We start from the raw sequence: 15,095 nt of genomic DNA, 5'->3' as shown, positions 1-15,095 counted from the left end.
GAGACAGAAGGACACAAACATTGAGAGTTCATGTTTAAATCTGATAGTCTAATTGAACTGACTAATATTTAGAGAATCTTGATGGAAATCAGTTTACTGGATCTAGAACTGAATAATCAGGTGTTTGGACTCGAAACTCGTGTCTTTTACTCTTAATATCTCTGAACAGCATAATGGATGTAGGACACATCTCTTCATGTATCTACCTCTAAAAGTACCATATTTTTATGAAAAATATGCCTATTTCTATGTGTTTAGACATTCTACTAACTATAAGTAACTTTGCAACTACATGTCAACTAACTCCCATTAGAGTATTAGTAGACTGTTAGTAGACTACTAGGGTTAGGTGTTAGGGTTAATATAATAAGTTGAAATGTAGTTGCAAAGTTACTTATAGTTAGTAGAACATCTAAAGTGAACCATGAAAATAAAGTGTAACCAAATATAATCAATTACACATTTTTGCATCCTGAAATGTACAACAATACTGAGCTACAAATAGTATTTTCAAGTATAAATATCTAATTTATACTTGCACATATAAATAAATATTTGCACATATAAATAAAATCTATTGCTATTTTCACTTATTGTAAAGATCATATCATTAAGAAAATGCTGCTATTGTCACGTAGTGTAAATAGACTCTAATGCTATTTAACCTTGCAAATATCTGATATTGAAAAATATAGTCCTAAACCAGGGATGGGCAACTTCAGTCCTGGAGAGCCATGGTCCTACAGTTTAGCTCCAACTCTGATCAAAACTCTCCTGTCTGTCGCACAAACGATCGGTTTGTGCGAGAAACCGAACATTATTTATATAATTTTTACCTCTAATACACCACTATGTCCAACTTCGTTCAGCTTCCTGTTAGTGAGGTCAAAAAAACGCGTTCTGTTGACGGAAGTGATGTCTCGCCCATATACTTCAATGAGCGCGAGACATCACTTCCGTTGTCAGAGCGCGATCAGACCTCACTAGCCGGAAGCTGAACGGAGTTGGACATAGTGGTGTTTTAGAGTTAAAAAATGATATAAATACTGTTCGGTTTTCTCGCACAAACCGATCGTTTCGTGTCTTAGGACATCAATGTGCCGTCACGAGCCGCAGGGTTTTAATTTGGACTTGTCTATGGAAGTTTTTTCGACTTTTATTGTTCAAGTTCCCAATCACTGCTATTATTTGACTGACAGACGGCAGCGGTTGCAGTTAAAAATCATAATTTGCGTTCGACTGAAGAAAAAAAGTAATCTACATCTTGGATGCCCTGGGGGTAAGCAGAAAAACATCAAATTTTCATTTTTGGGTGAACTATCCCTTTAAGACGGCTCTGCTTTTGGCTCCAGCATCAGGCAAGTGTGTAGGTGACCTGCAGGCCCTCTCCGTGAGCCCTGCGTGCCTCAAATTTGGGCTTAATAACTCAAAGGTTGTCCTGAAACCCAGGCATTGCTAAGTTCCTAAGGTGCATTCGACTCAAGTACAGGTAATTATCCTCTCAATGCTACCTCCCTCAGGGGACGATTGTGAGCTGGATTTACTCTGCCCCATTAGGGCAATGAGGAAATACATAGAGCTTTCCGCACCTTTTCGGCAGTCGGACCAGCTCTTTGTGTGCTTTGGTGGCCACACCAAGGGGCTTCCGGTCACAAAGTAGAGACTCGCATTGGATTGTGGACACTATCGCTTTTTGTTACTCCTCTTTGGGCCTGGATTTTCCCATAGTAGTACAAGCCCACTCTGCTAGAGGTATCGCCTCCTCGTGGGCCTGATCTAGTGGTGTCTCCATTGTAGACATCTGTGAGGTGGCCGGCTGGTCCTCGCTGTTCACATTTGTCAGGTTCTATAACTGGGACATTCCGGCGTTGCATGCCCAGGTCCTTTCAGTGTGATTTGATGACCTCTATGTAACCCGTCAGTCGTGCTGTTATCTCATGGGTGCCAGCTCCCTCTTAGCATGTGCAACCATGAGGGTACGATTATTGCCTTCCTACTAATCACCTGGGCCCCTTCGGTGCCTAAGCTTCAGTCGTTCCCTCCCATGGCATGGTGGGATTGTATTCTTTCCCCATACGTAATATGAGTGAAGTATTGAAAGGGAACGTACTTGGTTACATATGTAATCTTGGTTCCCTGAGATACGGGAATGGGTACTGCGTACCATAGAGCTGTATGGCTCAGTGCCGTCACTTTGGTCGATGACCTGAAATCCTATGTTGAAATGCTCGCTTATATAGCCAGACGCCCCACCCATTTTGGCGGGCTTTGGCATGCTGCATCACCAGTTTGAACCAATGACCGTGCAGTTTAAACTGCGTTATTGAAAAAGGCTTCAGTAATCTTTTACCCATACGCAGTACTTGTTCCTGTAACTCAGGGAACTGAGTTTACGTATGTAACCGAGTACGATTTTTGTTATAAGAACGTTCTCCAAAATACAATTGACTTCCAGCCACAGGCTTAGATGAAATCAACTGAAATAAAAGAAAACATTAAATCTCAACAGAGGAGGATTAAACAACTCCACAAACAGCATTACCAGCTTCACTTATTACTAACCACACTGACTTTATTCCTGTCAGATGTCTACAGCAGTCATTATTGGGAATTAACAGAGGTTTAGATGTGTTATTGTTTCATTTCATGTCACCATCATGCTTATCAGTGTTTGCTTTAGTTGGGCTCTTGACCCACTCCTTTAACATTATATTTTCTTTGGTTGTGTTGTAACGTTGTTTGTGAGACACGTTGTGGCAAAAAAAAAAGCAAAAGGAGAATGCATTCATGTTATATTGGTTTGTTATTGATGATAACATAATCCGCACCTAGATTAATTATGTTGCCTTTGTGAGGAGCAGGTTTAGTAGGTTTGAGGAGTAGGAGTAGGACCAGCAGTATCATAAAAATTTTAAATGCTTGTCATTTAGAAACAAATAGGCATCAAGAATAAGCTTATGAATCTCAACAATGGTGACAATCGAAAGCTGACCTCACATTGTGACCACATCATGAGTATCCTGGGAACTCATTGTGAGATCACTGTGAGATTAAATTGTTGACTGGGGAGATCTTAGACTCTGGATGAGACCAGTGAATCAGGCCACTATATATAATCATCATGTATCATCGTCAATAATGTCATTGAGTTGTTAAAGATTATTTTGCAGAGTTAATATATATATATATATATATATATATATATATATATATATATATATATTATTTTATTTTTTATTTTTTTTACAGTACAGCCAATGCGCAGCTCTTATATATAATATTCAAAGGGGCAAAGTTCAGAATAGACACTTCTAATTTCTCTTCTTCAGATCACACGGGCAGACAAAGAGAGAGACTCAGTTTAATTAATTTATGATACTCATAGCTTGTTTATTATAATACTGAGAATCATCTGTGATTGTTGTTTGTGGGAGAAAAAAAATGAATGTAATCTTCATTATGAAACAGTGGTCAAATCAAGCTTCTGATTAAAATATGTTCTATGCATTAATAATTTACATGTTTCATTGTACATTAGTTTTAACAGAATCATTGTCATGAATACAATTCAGTGTGGTTGTTATAAAAATGAGATGTGACAGAGTGCACATCTCTTTTAGAGCAGCAGACTGACAATTTTGATCTAAGACAGGGGTTTAAAGCCAGGCACACATTTAACGCATTCAGCTAAAACATTCTAAGACTGTGCTCAACACACAGCGATTGTTTCCTGCGACTGAAGCAGATTAAAATACTTACACACGAGATTTAAACACCGACTGTAATCGCAGACTGAACGCAACTGGCTCTGACTGGACGTGTTTGAGCGCGATCAGTCATAAGTATCAATTTACATTCATAATCGGCCTTACAATCGTTAAGTGTGTCCTCGGCTTAAGCTGCTCCTCGAGATTTTGTCTCGACCCTGATTAAAACACAATGTCTGTGATTTTCCTTAATCCTGAAGACGAGTTGAGTCAGGTGTTTGGAATGTGGCTTTATAGGAAGAGTTGTTGACTTCTGATCCAAGGATTACTTTATTGCGTGTCATTCAAATTATCTATATTATATAAGTTAAAAGTTAACTGAGATCTGAGTAATATGATGATGGTCAAAGGTTAGCTGTTGTGGAATACTAGCTGCAACTAAATTTGTGCTGATTCAGATTTCTCCCTACAATGCCATGCTCACAGTGGTGATGATCTTCTCCATTAACATAGACCCAGTCCTGAGTGAGAAGCACAGAGTCCGCCATTTCTGTATCCTCACTGTAACATCTGGAGCAGTACAATGTCTGTGCCAAAGAGGCATTACAAGTGTAATGTTTTGGGATCTACCAATGCACATAAGAGTCTCCATCTGAGTCAGTGAGGACATTGTGGTTAAATTCAATTTTTGAAGCAATGTCCCAAAGAAATTCGCTAGAGTCTCATATGTTTGCACCAATCATTTTGCGTCTGATTGCTTCATTAATGAGGGTCTTTTCAATGCTTTAGAGCAAAGGTTGATTCTGAAAGATGGGTCAATACCAACCCTTTTTTGTGCAAACTTCAGATAAGTAAGTATGTATCACACGTCATATGTTTGTGAGTCCTTCCAAACTGCCTTTCTGAAAGAGATTGTTGACACTCTGTACAGCTAATGTTACTAAAGCTACCATTGTCACTGCCTGTTTTCAATGATGCTTTCCTCAGAATTATCAAAAAAAATTGTACACAAACATCCTTTGAAATCACCCACTTGAATGCGATGAGCTCGTAATTATGACTTCAGAAGTGGGAATTATGAAATAATAGCATGTGAAGGCATCAGAAGAGCAGAGCTATGGTATTATTTTTATCCTGCCATGTTCACCATCTGTGCATAATTCATAAACACCCATTTATAATGCAAGTACAGATGACTGTACAGATAAGGCTGAACACAGTTACTGACCGTTTTCGGACATTTTCACTGCGTTAGATTGTTTAGTTGTTGCCAGCATGCCGGAGCATAAGCTATTGAAGCCTGTTCTGGAAAGGGGGCCGGGAGCAGCAGCTCATTTGGGTTTAAAGGGACACACAAAAATGACACATTTTTGCTCACAACCAAAAAGTGGCAAATTTAACATGCTATAATACATGTTCTGTGGGGTATTTTGAGCTAAAACTTCACAAACACACTCTGGGGGCTTCACAGACTTATTTTACATCTTGTAAAAAGGGGCATAATATGTCCATTTGTTTTTGTTGAAGTGATTAATGACATTCGAAACTGAGAAACACTGTTTCAACAGGAGTGAACCACAGTTCTGTTTATCTTTCATTATAACATTAAAATGTTTTAATGGGGCTATAATAAGGCCAATATATCAAAATGGCATAATCCCTTTTTAATAAAATAGAAAATCATTAGACCAGCATATAGCCACAGTGGACACCATGCTGAAAAGCTTTAAGTTGGCTAATGAGCATACCTGTCAACACTCCCGTTTTTGCCAGGAGTCTTCCAAGAAACTCCCGTAATTTGTATGGCCCAAACTTCGTTATATGAATAATCATGTAAATATATTACACCAAGGTTGTCCAGTTGCCAGATCTTGCATGAAAGCATTCTACACACAATTGACACATCATACAAATTTCAACCCATTTGTGACCCCAACCTGGCAATCTACAGTGTTGCGCTGTTGATATCTGTGCATTCGACGCGGGAAATTCAATCAAGGCAAACATTACTGCTAGAAATTGGAGGAGTAGACCCGTGTGGTGCTCCGGTGAATGGAAGATTTTAATTTATCTTGAAACTTTATCTTTAATATATCTCAAAGTATATTCGCATCTTAAAGTGATATTGCCCACACCTTTCGCAAAGTATGTCACACTGATTTTAATATCGGACACGGTAGGAAAAATTATGTTACTTAGCACATTAATGCTGTCTTCATGTGCTATCGGGAATTTGATAATTCCCAGTTCTGAAATCATGATCACAAAGTCATTGCATTCAAGATTTGGAGAGGCGTTCATGCGCAATGTTTACGTTTTATTGTATTTATAATAATTCCGAGAGTACATGAAGGCAGCATAAATCACAACGGTACAATCACGCAGCGGAAGCACAGAGGGGCAATAAAGAAACAACAATAATTCATTAAATCATAATTTCCAAGCCCCCCAACCAGAGGTCATCTGGATTTTGGTACCCAAATGTTGACAGGTATGCTAATGAATCTGTCATACATTGATTGATTGATTGATTGATTGATTGATTGATTCTCTCAACAACAGTATATTAACCCTTAAAAACCAAGAGCATTTTTGGGGCTCCTGACTCGCCTGCACTTTTCTCTGGTTTTCTAACCCATTCTAGCAGTCAGCATCAAGTGCCATATATCATTTTAAACGGGACAACTTGAAGTTAAAAGTGGCAAGTTTACATTTATTTTGTCTGAGAATGGAAAAAAATTCCCAGAATTAAAAAAAAAAAAAAAACGCTAGCAAAAATCTAGTGTTTTTCACTTTAAACTCACACAAAACCTCCTGAAGTTTTGATTTTTTTTCTTTTAAAAAGTTATATTTGGATGTTTTAAACTTTCAGATGAAATTTTGTCTAAATCTCTAAGCAAGTTATAGCCATTTGTTACAATATTACTCTAGACAAAACTACAATATTACTTTTTAGGGATAAACATGTGTACTGTATAATGTGTGTCCAAAAAGACCAGGGAGGAAAATAAATACAAAAAAATGTTCTACAACAGAAAACGTCTTGGGTTACGAGTGTAACCCTTGTTCCCTGAGTATTCCTCCCAGAGACCCTGAGCTGAGCGACCACTCATGATCGCCCCAGCCCATGAGAGAAGCATCCGTCGTAAGCATTACGCGACGACGAGAAGTCCCAAACATGGGTTCTGGGACAGGAACCAAGGCTTTTTCCACATGACCAGAGCACGAAGGCATTGCCGCGTGACTTTTGATCTTGCGAAAAGGATTTCCCCTCGGAGAAAACCCCTTGACCGAATTGAAAAGTTTTCATTCTGCCTTATTTACAAAGGGAACCAGTCTCTCGAGACTGGCCTCTGGTGTTTTTTGAACACTTGACTCGGCACCCTGAAGCGGCGAACCGGCAAGGAACAGCCGAATCAAATGATGACCGGCCCTCCTCGGAGGATCGGTGGAGACCGCTGCGCCCTGAAGCACACTGGGTGGCAGGGTTAGCAGAACGGCCCCCTGAGGGCGCCAAAGAGGGATGGGTACCAAGTATTTTAATACCCAACCCTCTCTGGAGGGGACTGCCCTCCAATGTCCCGCGCCACTGGCATCAGGACTTCTTCGAAGCCTTCTTGGAAGTAATTACAGTCCGCAGATCTGTGTTACCCCACAAAGACTTCGGCTGTGTCGCCTGTCCCTGTCCCCAAGCTTTCTGCGGGGGACCAAGGGTGGCGACACTTTCTTTTAAATTCCTCAGAATTTAATGTATTCAATATTTCATTTAATCCTCAAATTAAATGCAGCCAGTTCTTATATAAATATATATATATTTTTTTTGAACAGACTGAATATATTTAGAATACACAAAAAAGAATTATAGCTCGTAATAATTCGCAAGGTATTTTAGGGAAAGAGAGAAAGGGAAACTCCCGTCTGCTCAGATCCCTTAATATATAAATATATATACACATATACATACACACACATGCATAATTACGGACACGTGATACATGCGCAGCCTCGGCAAACGCAAGACCCGAGCCGTATATTCATTCTTGCAGACTTAATCTACGCGCTGCCTCGGCAACGCGAGATCCGAGCCATATATTCTTTAATGAAAACCCAATCCACGCGCTGCCTCGGCAAGCGCGAGATCCGAGCTTAGACTTTTATTCCCTCGAGAATAAAGCCAACAGGAGTGGAGCTACAAAACTCCCGCTTGTGCATACTTCCTCATGGGCTGGAGATGAGGATGACGGTCCCTCATCACCACCCTCGACACCTTCAACATCAACCTCCTCGGAGGAAGATATATTCAGTGTCGGTGCCTCCCTTTGCGGGGAAGAAACCGCAGCGCGTGCTTCCACCACCAAAGGAGAGACACTAGATCTAGCAGGTAAGGGAAGCGATAAGGCAGAGCCCGTCTCTTCCCCCTCTGCTAGATCCATCTGTGAACCCCACGAGTGCAGCCTTCGCTGTGCCTCGGCAGCAGCGGGACCAGACCCGCGGGGAACACTCGCCGCGGCGCCCTCCTCAAAGAGCGCCCGGCGTGAGCGCAGCGCCCTGAGAGTGAGCCGCTCACAGTGCACACAGACAGCCCCCTCAAGAGCTGCCTGTGCATGCTCAACTCCCAGGCATTTCACACACATCTCATGTGTATCTCCCTCCACGATGAATCGCGGGCAAGGAGGTGCACACTTAGTGAAACGCTGGCTTTTCTCCGTCATTTTATATATATATATGTCTATTATGTGTCTTATTTCACTTGTTTGGAAACTCTTGTCCTCAGACAAAGAGATCACTTTCTGGCGAGATGGTAGACAGACAACAGTAAATAAGACAGACAAGATACAAATAGCGCTTACTGAAGACAACAGAAGCTAGCGTTCTTTGTTTCCGGGCATGCTTTATAGGTTCCGGTTCGTGACGTCACCCGCCTCTGACGTCGCGTTCTCTCATTGGTTAGATACAATAGTGCTTCACAAACACAAAAATGCAGAGGATTCCCATCACGTCACTGACGTAGCGTCGATAGTTCCCACGAAAGGGAACTAAAGCAAGTGACTTATTAGGGAAATATATTTTCAATCTGAACATGAATAAAAACAAAGTGTTCCAAGTAATGAAAACAATTATGAAAATTGTCTTGTGCAATGAAAATAAAAATAGTGCAAAGGTTTTTTCAAAAAATATACACGAAATGAGAGAGAAAAATAAGTAGTTCAACTGAACTACTAATGTTACTGATCTTCACAAACTATAAAATAAGTATTTAGATAATATAACAACCAAACAGAGCAGTCCTGTGGCTGTCCTCCTCACTGAACGTGTCACGTTTGATTGCACCAGTTCACTGCAGAGACACGTTTGAAAACATAAATTGCAATAACTTATCGGATGTGAAACTGTTTTATCCTCATTTCTGGTTCATGTTATGTCAAAGTCATGCTTTGTAACATGAGTGTTCTTGCTTTCACTTTGCACTTATTCAAAGAAACATGATAGCATCGTGGTTCAAATGACCAAAACCTATGTTTATTGGTTGAGATGATGATGGTTTGAACCAATCTGGGCATAGAAGGTGGAACTAGGCATCAACAATCATTCCTGTTTGGCTTAGAGGAACAAAGCACATGCATTGCCTTGACGAATCAATGCTGCAGATTTTGATGACATAACCAGTCTCACCACGTAGCCTCTGAATGTCAGAATGAGAAAAAAAAAATGTCTGAATGAGATAAATGCGATATCACTGGAAAGGCGAGGCGAGAATTTCCTCTTTACGGTACATTTTAAAGCATTAGATTAGCGGTTCAAAAGTTATTAAACATTTTAGAATGATAGTTCTTTTTGGCCACTGGCGGCCGTCTCGGTTTTTGAGGGTTAAGGAACATCTTCAGGCTGTCCACACTGAACACATTCCAAATCCACTTTCACTCTGATTCAGAATCATCAGAATTAGAACAAAGCATCTATTTACTGTCTGTGATTTGCCACGTGTAGACATTATATTGACTATACATGATTATAAGGTATAAGATTATAAAGTGGCATGTCACACCTTTAAAGCAAAATGTGTGACAGTCATGTCTAGTCTCCATTACTCAATAAAATTACTTTTCACGCATTTTATTTTATATTATGTCTAATTCTTACATGCCATTTCTTTGACTTCAAACATCGAAAAACGTATATTTTTAATTGTGCTATAGATACAGGAAGCTGTAGGAAGTCACTGGAAGCTGGGTTTATAATAATAAGTGGGGTTAAAAATATGGTTTAAAATCTGAAGCAAACAAATAAACAATAACTCAAACTTGAACTGTTTGACAGGTGATTCACAGGATCTGAGGATTGTTTTGTTGGGAGTCTCTGGAGCTGGAAAGAGTTCAACAGGAAATGCAATACTGGGACGAGATGTGTTTAAAGAGAGCAGAACCAGAGAGAGTGAGATACAGAGAGGAAGAGTAAAAGACAGAAACATCTCCATCATCGACACTCCAGGATTCTTCAACACTCACCTGACTGATGAAGAGATGAAGAAGCAGATGATGAAGAGTCTGGATCTCGCCGATCCTGGTCCTCACGTGTTCCTGCTCATCATCAACCTGGAGAACTTTGAGGAGGATGAGAGGAATGTTGTGGAGCAAATTCAGGAGAACTTCGGAGCTCAAGTGTTTAAGTTCACTCTGGTTCTGTTTATTGGAAGAGAACAAATGTCAAAGAAAGAATGGATGCTCTTTATGCTTTGTACAAAATTCCAAGAGTTGGTCAGTGACTTCAGAGATAATTATCATGCAATCAACAGTAAAAATGAGATGAATCAAACTCACATCTCAGAGCTTCTAGAGAAGATTGATGAATTCATCAAACAGAATAATCACCAGGTTTACAATACCAAGATTTACTCAATGTCTCGCACAAAGAGCATAAGAATAAAGAAAAAACAAGAGGAAAAAAAGACACATAGAAGAAAAGAGCAAGAAATTAAACAAAAGCAGGCTAAAACAGCATACGAGACTTTTACAATCCACAGTGTAAAGAAAGAAAAAACAACACATGCTGTGATCGAACAAGTAAAGGAAAGAAAAGAAAATACATACAGGGAAAAAAAGCAAGAGGAAAGACAAGAACAAGCAAAAAAAAAGTCAGAAACTTTTGAAATGGAAAGTGAAATGGAAAAGAGAAAAACACACTCTGTGGCTAAAGAACAAAAGAAGAGTTTTATTTCTTATGTCAGACAAACAAATGAATCATATCACATGTGTGAAAACGTGGATAATCAATCATTATACAGATATGAGGAATTCTCTAATGAAAAAAATAGAGACAAAAATGTAAAGACATCAGAAAAATACTGGAGAATGAGAAATAAGGAGACATACCAGATACTATCAAAAGACGGTAAGAACTTTACACAAAACCCTAAACACTAAAGACAATGGTGAGATATGCTACGATTATGCACTGTTAATACACTGTTTCTGCTCAAAACCCACTCTGTTGTGACCTAATGCAAATATATATAATAAACTGACGCATAAATGTATTATGAGAAAACAGAAATTTACCATCACTGTAAGGTCGTGGCCACTATTGGCCTAAGCTTGGCCACCCCGTTCAACTATTTATCTCAACTATAATTGCATTTATATAGACGCAGAACCGTCACTTTGTGACCACAACAAACCGGGTACTTTTCAGACATTCCAACTTCGCCTCAGCACCAGGCACAAGTCAAATGAGCGTGGAAATGGTACAGGTGAAGAGGGAGCTTCAGTTGAACAACAGTGAACTGCGGTCAGATGAGATGTTGTCAGGTTATGTCAGTAAAAAAAATGAACATAACTGTTGAATCAGCCGTTATACTACGCTCGTGGCACGCATTCAAGAATTGCATGCGCAAATGCGGCGGCACGCACTACTTCATTATAAATAAAGTGCAAAAGAAACCATGCACCGTAATTTGTTTTGTTGTAAATTAAGTCATGAAATTACCAAAATTGTGATTAAAGCTGCCTAAAAACTGTGCATGCATTTATGTTATGACGTTTTAAAGCTATTGTTATCCAATTTTTGGCTTCCAATCGTCTTAAAATGCACATGTACACCAAGGAAATATACATTTTCTCTGGGGAGCATGTCCCCAAACCCCCCTGCCAATCTACATTTTGTGACCTTGGGAATTAACAAACTCTGCTTATGGCTTATCTAACAAAATTTGAGGTAAAAATGTGTGAATAGGCTACATATTTCTCCAAATGTGCGCGCTTTTTGGACTAAAGGTTTGTATATGTGTGCACTATGATCAAAAAGAAATGGGAGCAAACGCGATTGAATGTAGAGGTTTATGTCTCGTTGTTCTATTCAACATATCAATAACTATCGATTGATAGTGGTCAAATATCAAAGCTGTCTAATGTGTCTAATACTTTAAAACTCAAGGTTAAATCAGAATATTTATTATATAAATGCTTATGTAACAGTTGCCAAAAATAGTATATAGCTCCACTGTGGTTTGTGATTTCTCTTCAAGTAAAAAACAAAACAAAAAATTTCAGTTTTTTTTTCTTTTTCACAAATCGCACCCTGCAGCGTAAATTACATCACTTTTAAATGAATATACTTGAGACTTGAGAGCAGAAATGTCTGATTTACTTTAGTTTACATGTTTCCTTTTAATTCCAGATATATCTTCCAGATTCAAAGAGTTGAAGTTTAGGGAATGGTTTCCTTTTAGTAATTTGTTTAAAAAAAAAATGTATTGATGATTTTTAGATAAAACAATATGTTGTCATGAATATGGGCCCTTACTTTGACATTTAAATTTGCCACTTTTTTCCCCAGTCACATCTACTTGGACTAATGTTATTAAATGATTTGGACACCAGCACAAATAAAGATTTACATTCACATTCTATTATGCAAATTGTATGGGGGAAAAAAAAGTCAGAAGTGCACAAATAAGAAAATCATAGCCAGTCATTTTAAAGCTGATAATCAAATTAATGTTTTTGTTTATAATTCAAGAAATAGAGGTCCTGTGCTGCTGGTGTGATTTGCATAAAGTTTTCCCATTATCTATAGAAAGTCTATAGTGTATAATGCAAATGCATAAATCTTTATTACATATTTATATGTGTCCTCTTATATTTTTTTAATCATATAAGAGTTTAGGATTGTTCTGGTGGGTAAAACTGGAGTTGGAAAGAGCGCATCAGGAAACACCATCCTGCAAGAAGAGCTGTTTGTTGAAGACTTGTCTTCTGAATCTGTGACTAGGAAATGCAAGAAACATCAGAGGATAGTGGGTTGTAAAATAATTAAAGTGATCGACACTCCAGGACTGTTTGATACATCAATCAGTAAAGAGCAACTGAAGGAGGAAATAGTGAGATGTCTCTGCAAGTCTGTTCCTGGTCCTCATGCGTTTCTGCTGGTCATCAGACTGGATGTGAAATTCACAGAAGAGGAGAAATACACAGTGAAATGGATCCAGAAGAACTTTGGAGAAGATGCTGCTCGTTACACCATCATTCTTTTCACTAGAGGAGATCAGTTAAAAACATCTATACAAGAGTATCTGACAAAAAACAAGCAGATCAATGAGCTAGTTAGGCAGTGTGGAAACAGGTATCATGTTTTTAATAACACTGATAGGGATCCAGCACAAGTCACTGAACTGTTAAAGAAAATAACTAGCATGGTTGATAAGAACGGTGGAGAGCATTACACAAATGAGATGTTCAAGGAAGCTCAGAGAAAGTTAATGATGAAGAAGGTTAAGGATGCAGCTTTAGTGGGAGCGAGTGTGGCAGGTGTAGGAGCAGCAGTAGCTGGAGGTGCAGTACTTGTTGCTGCCACTGGGGGAGTGGCACTGCCTGCGGTTTTAATGGCAGGAGGAGCTGCTCTAACAGGAGGATCGGGTGCTGCTAAAGCTATTGCACATCAAGTTAAAAATATCAAGGAAAAGAGGAGAAGTTCCATAGATCAGGATCTGGATTTCAGTTTAGAAAATGAAGAGGAAACATGAAACTAGGTGACTCTTGCAGGGTGGAGGTGGTGGGTGGGGTCACATGTACAGTATTGTTAGGAAGATACTTGCATAAGTTTGAAAGCATATAAATCTATGGTGCCATGGGGTAATTTTATTACACAATAGTTTACACACAGTGCTAAGAAGCTTAAAGGTGCCCTAGAATTAAAAATTGAATTTATATTGGCATAGGTAAATAACAAGAGTTTAGTACATGGAAATGACATACAGTGAGTCTCAAACTCCATTGTTTCCTCCTTCTTATATAAAGCTCATTTGTTTAAAAGACCTCCGAAGAACAGGCGAATCTCAACATAACACCGACTGTTACGTAAAAGTCGGGATCATTAATATGTACGCCCCCAATATGTGCATATGCCAGCTCATGTTCAAAGCATTAGACAAGCCAGTATGTCTGGATCTGTGCACAGCTGAATCATCAGACTAGGTAAGCAAGCAAGAACAATAGTGAAAAATTGCAGATGGAGCAATAATAAATGACATGATCTATGATAACATGATATTTTTAGTGATATTTGTAAACTGTCTTTCTAAATGTTTCATTAGCATGTTGCTAATGTACTGTTAAATGTGGTTAAAGTTACCATTGTTTCTTATTGTATTCACGGAGACAAGAGCCGTCGTTATTTTCATTATTAAACACAATGGACTATATGCACGGAGCGTTCTTTAGAACTTCCGCATTAATATAAGCCAGCTCGATAACTTCCGGTGAGATGTCATTTGCTGGTGTGTTGAGCATCAGTAGTGTAATACTTAGTTTATAATCAGAATATAGTCACTTAAATAGTCAGGCATAGCATTAATTTAGTTATTCAAACGTAAGACAGCTTAGAAAATAAATAAATAAAGACGTACCTCAATGTTCCTCCTCGGCTAAATTCAATTCGGCCATTAGTTTTCACACTTTTATGTGAAAAAAAGCTTCAAAAATTAAATATTTATTGTGCACTTTAGTTAGATTAATTGAATAAAATGTGTGTTTTCACAAGTGTGCTGAAATCATTGATCTTGCACTGCACTGACTGACAGCTGCTGTGATTACAAAGGGAGAGCGCGGTGCTCGCTTTCTGTGTAATTAATTCACAATAAAAGTTATTGTTTTTCATAAGATTTTGTGAGTATTTCATACTTCACATTGACAAAATGTTTTTTTCAAACCTAGTTATTTTATAATGTTTAATATTTAGTCAAAAACGAAGTGAAAAACGTTTAGAGGAAATGGCTGATATGTGCGCAAATAAATGCTACTTTGCCGCCACCTGCTGGTTAAAGTGCTAATTACTGTCTTTTTTATTTTTAAATAAGTGTTTTTTATCAAATGTTAAATTTCCTACATTTTTAAA

The 15,095-nt window shown here is 38.6% G+C and overlaps 2 protein-coding genes across 2 annotated transcripts; both read left to right on the top strand.

The window, feature by feature from the left end:
• Positions 1-1,561: 1,561 nt before the first annotated feature.
• LOC137032432 (GTPase IMAP family member 4-like) lies at positions 1,562-11,128 on the top strand. Its single transcript, XM_067404194.1, has 2 exons — positions 1,562-1,656; positions 9,985-11,128. The coding sequence occupies exons 1-2, from the start codon at positions 1,562-1,564 to the stop codon at positions 11,126-11,128; spliced, it is 1,239 nt and encodes a 412-aa protein (XP_067260295.1).
• A 1,733-nt stretch (positions 11,129-12,861) lies between these two features.
• LOC137032431 (GTPase IMAP family member 9-like) lies at positions 12,862-13,725 on the top strand (the record flags this gene model as incomplete). Its single annotated transcript, XM_067404192.1, has 1 exon — positions 12,862-13,725. A coding segment is annotated over one exon (864 nt), but the record flags the coding sequence as incomplete, so codon positions are not given.
• Positions 13,726-15,095: the final 1,370 nt, after the last annotated feature.

Source organism: Chanodichthys erythropterus, chromosome 12 (assembly GCF_024489055.1).
Source record: "Chanodichthys erythropterus isolate Z2021 chromosome 12, ASM2448905v1, whole genome shotgun sequence".
NCBI classification, from domain to species: domain Eukaryota; kingdom Metazoa; phylum Chordata; class Actinopteri; order Cypriniformes; family Xenocyprididae; genus Chanodichthys; species Chanodichthys erythropterus.
Note: the sequence above shows the minus strand (reverse complement) of the source record. Positions and strands in the feature narration are given on the sequence as shown.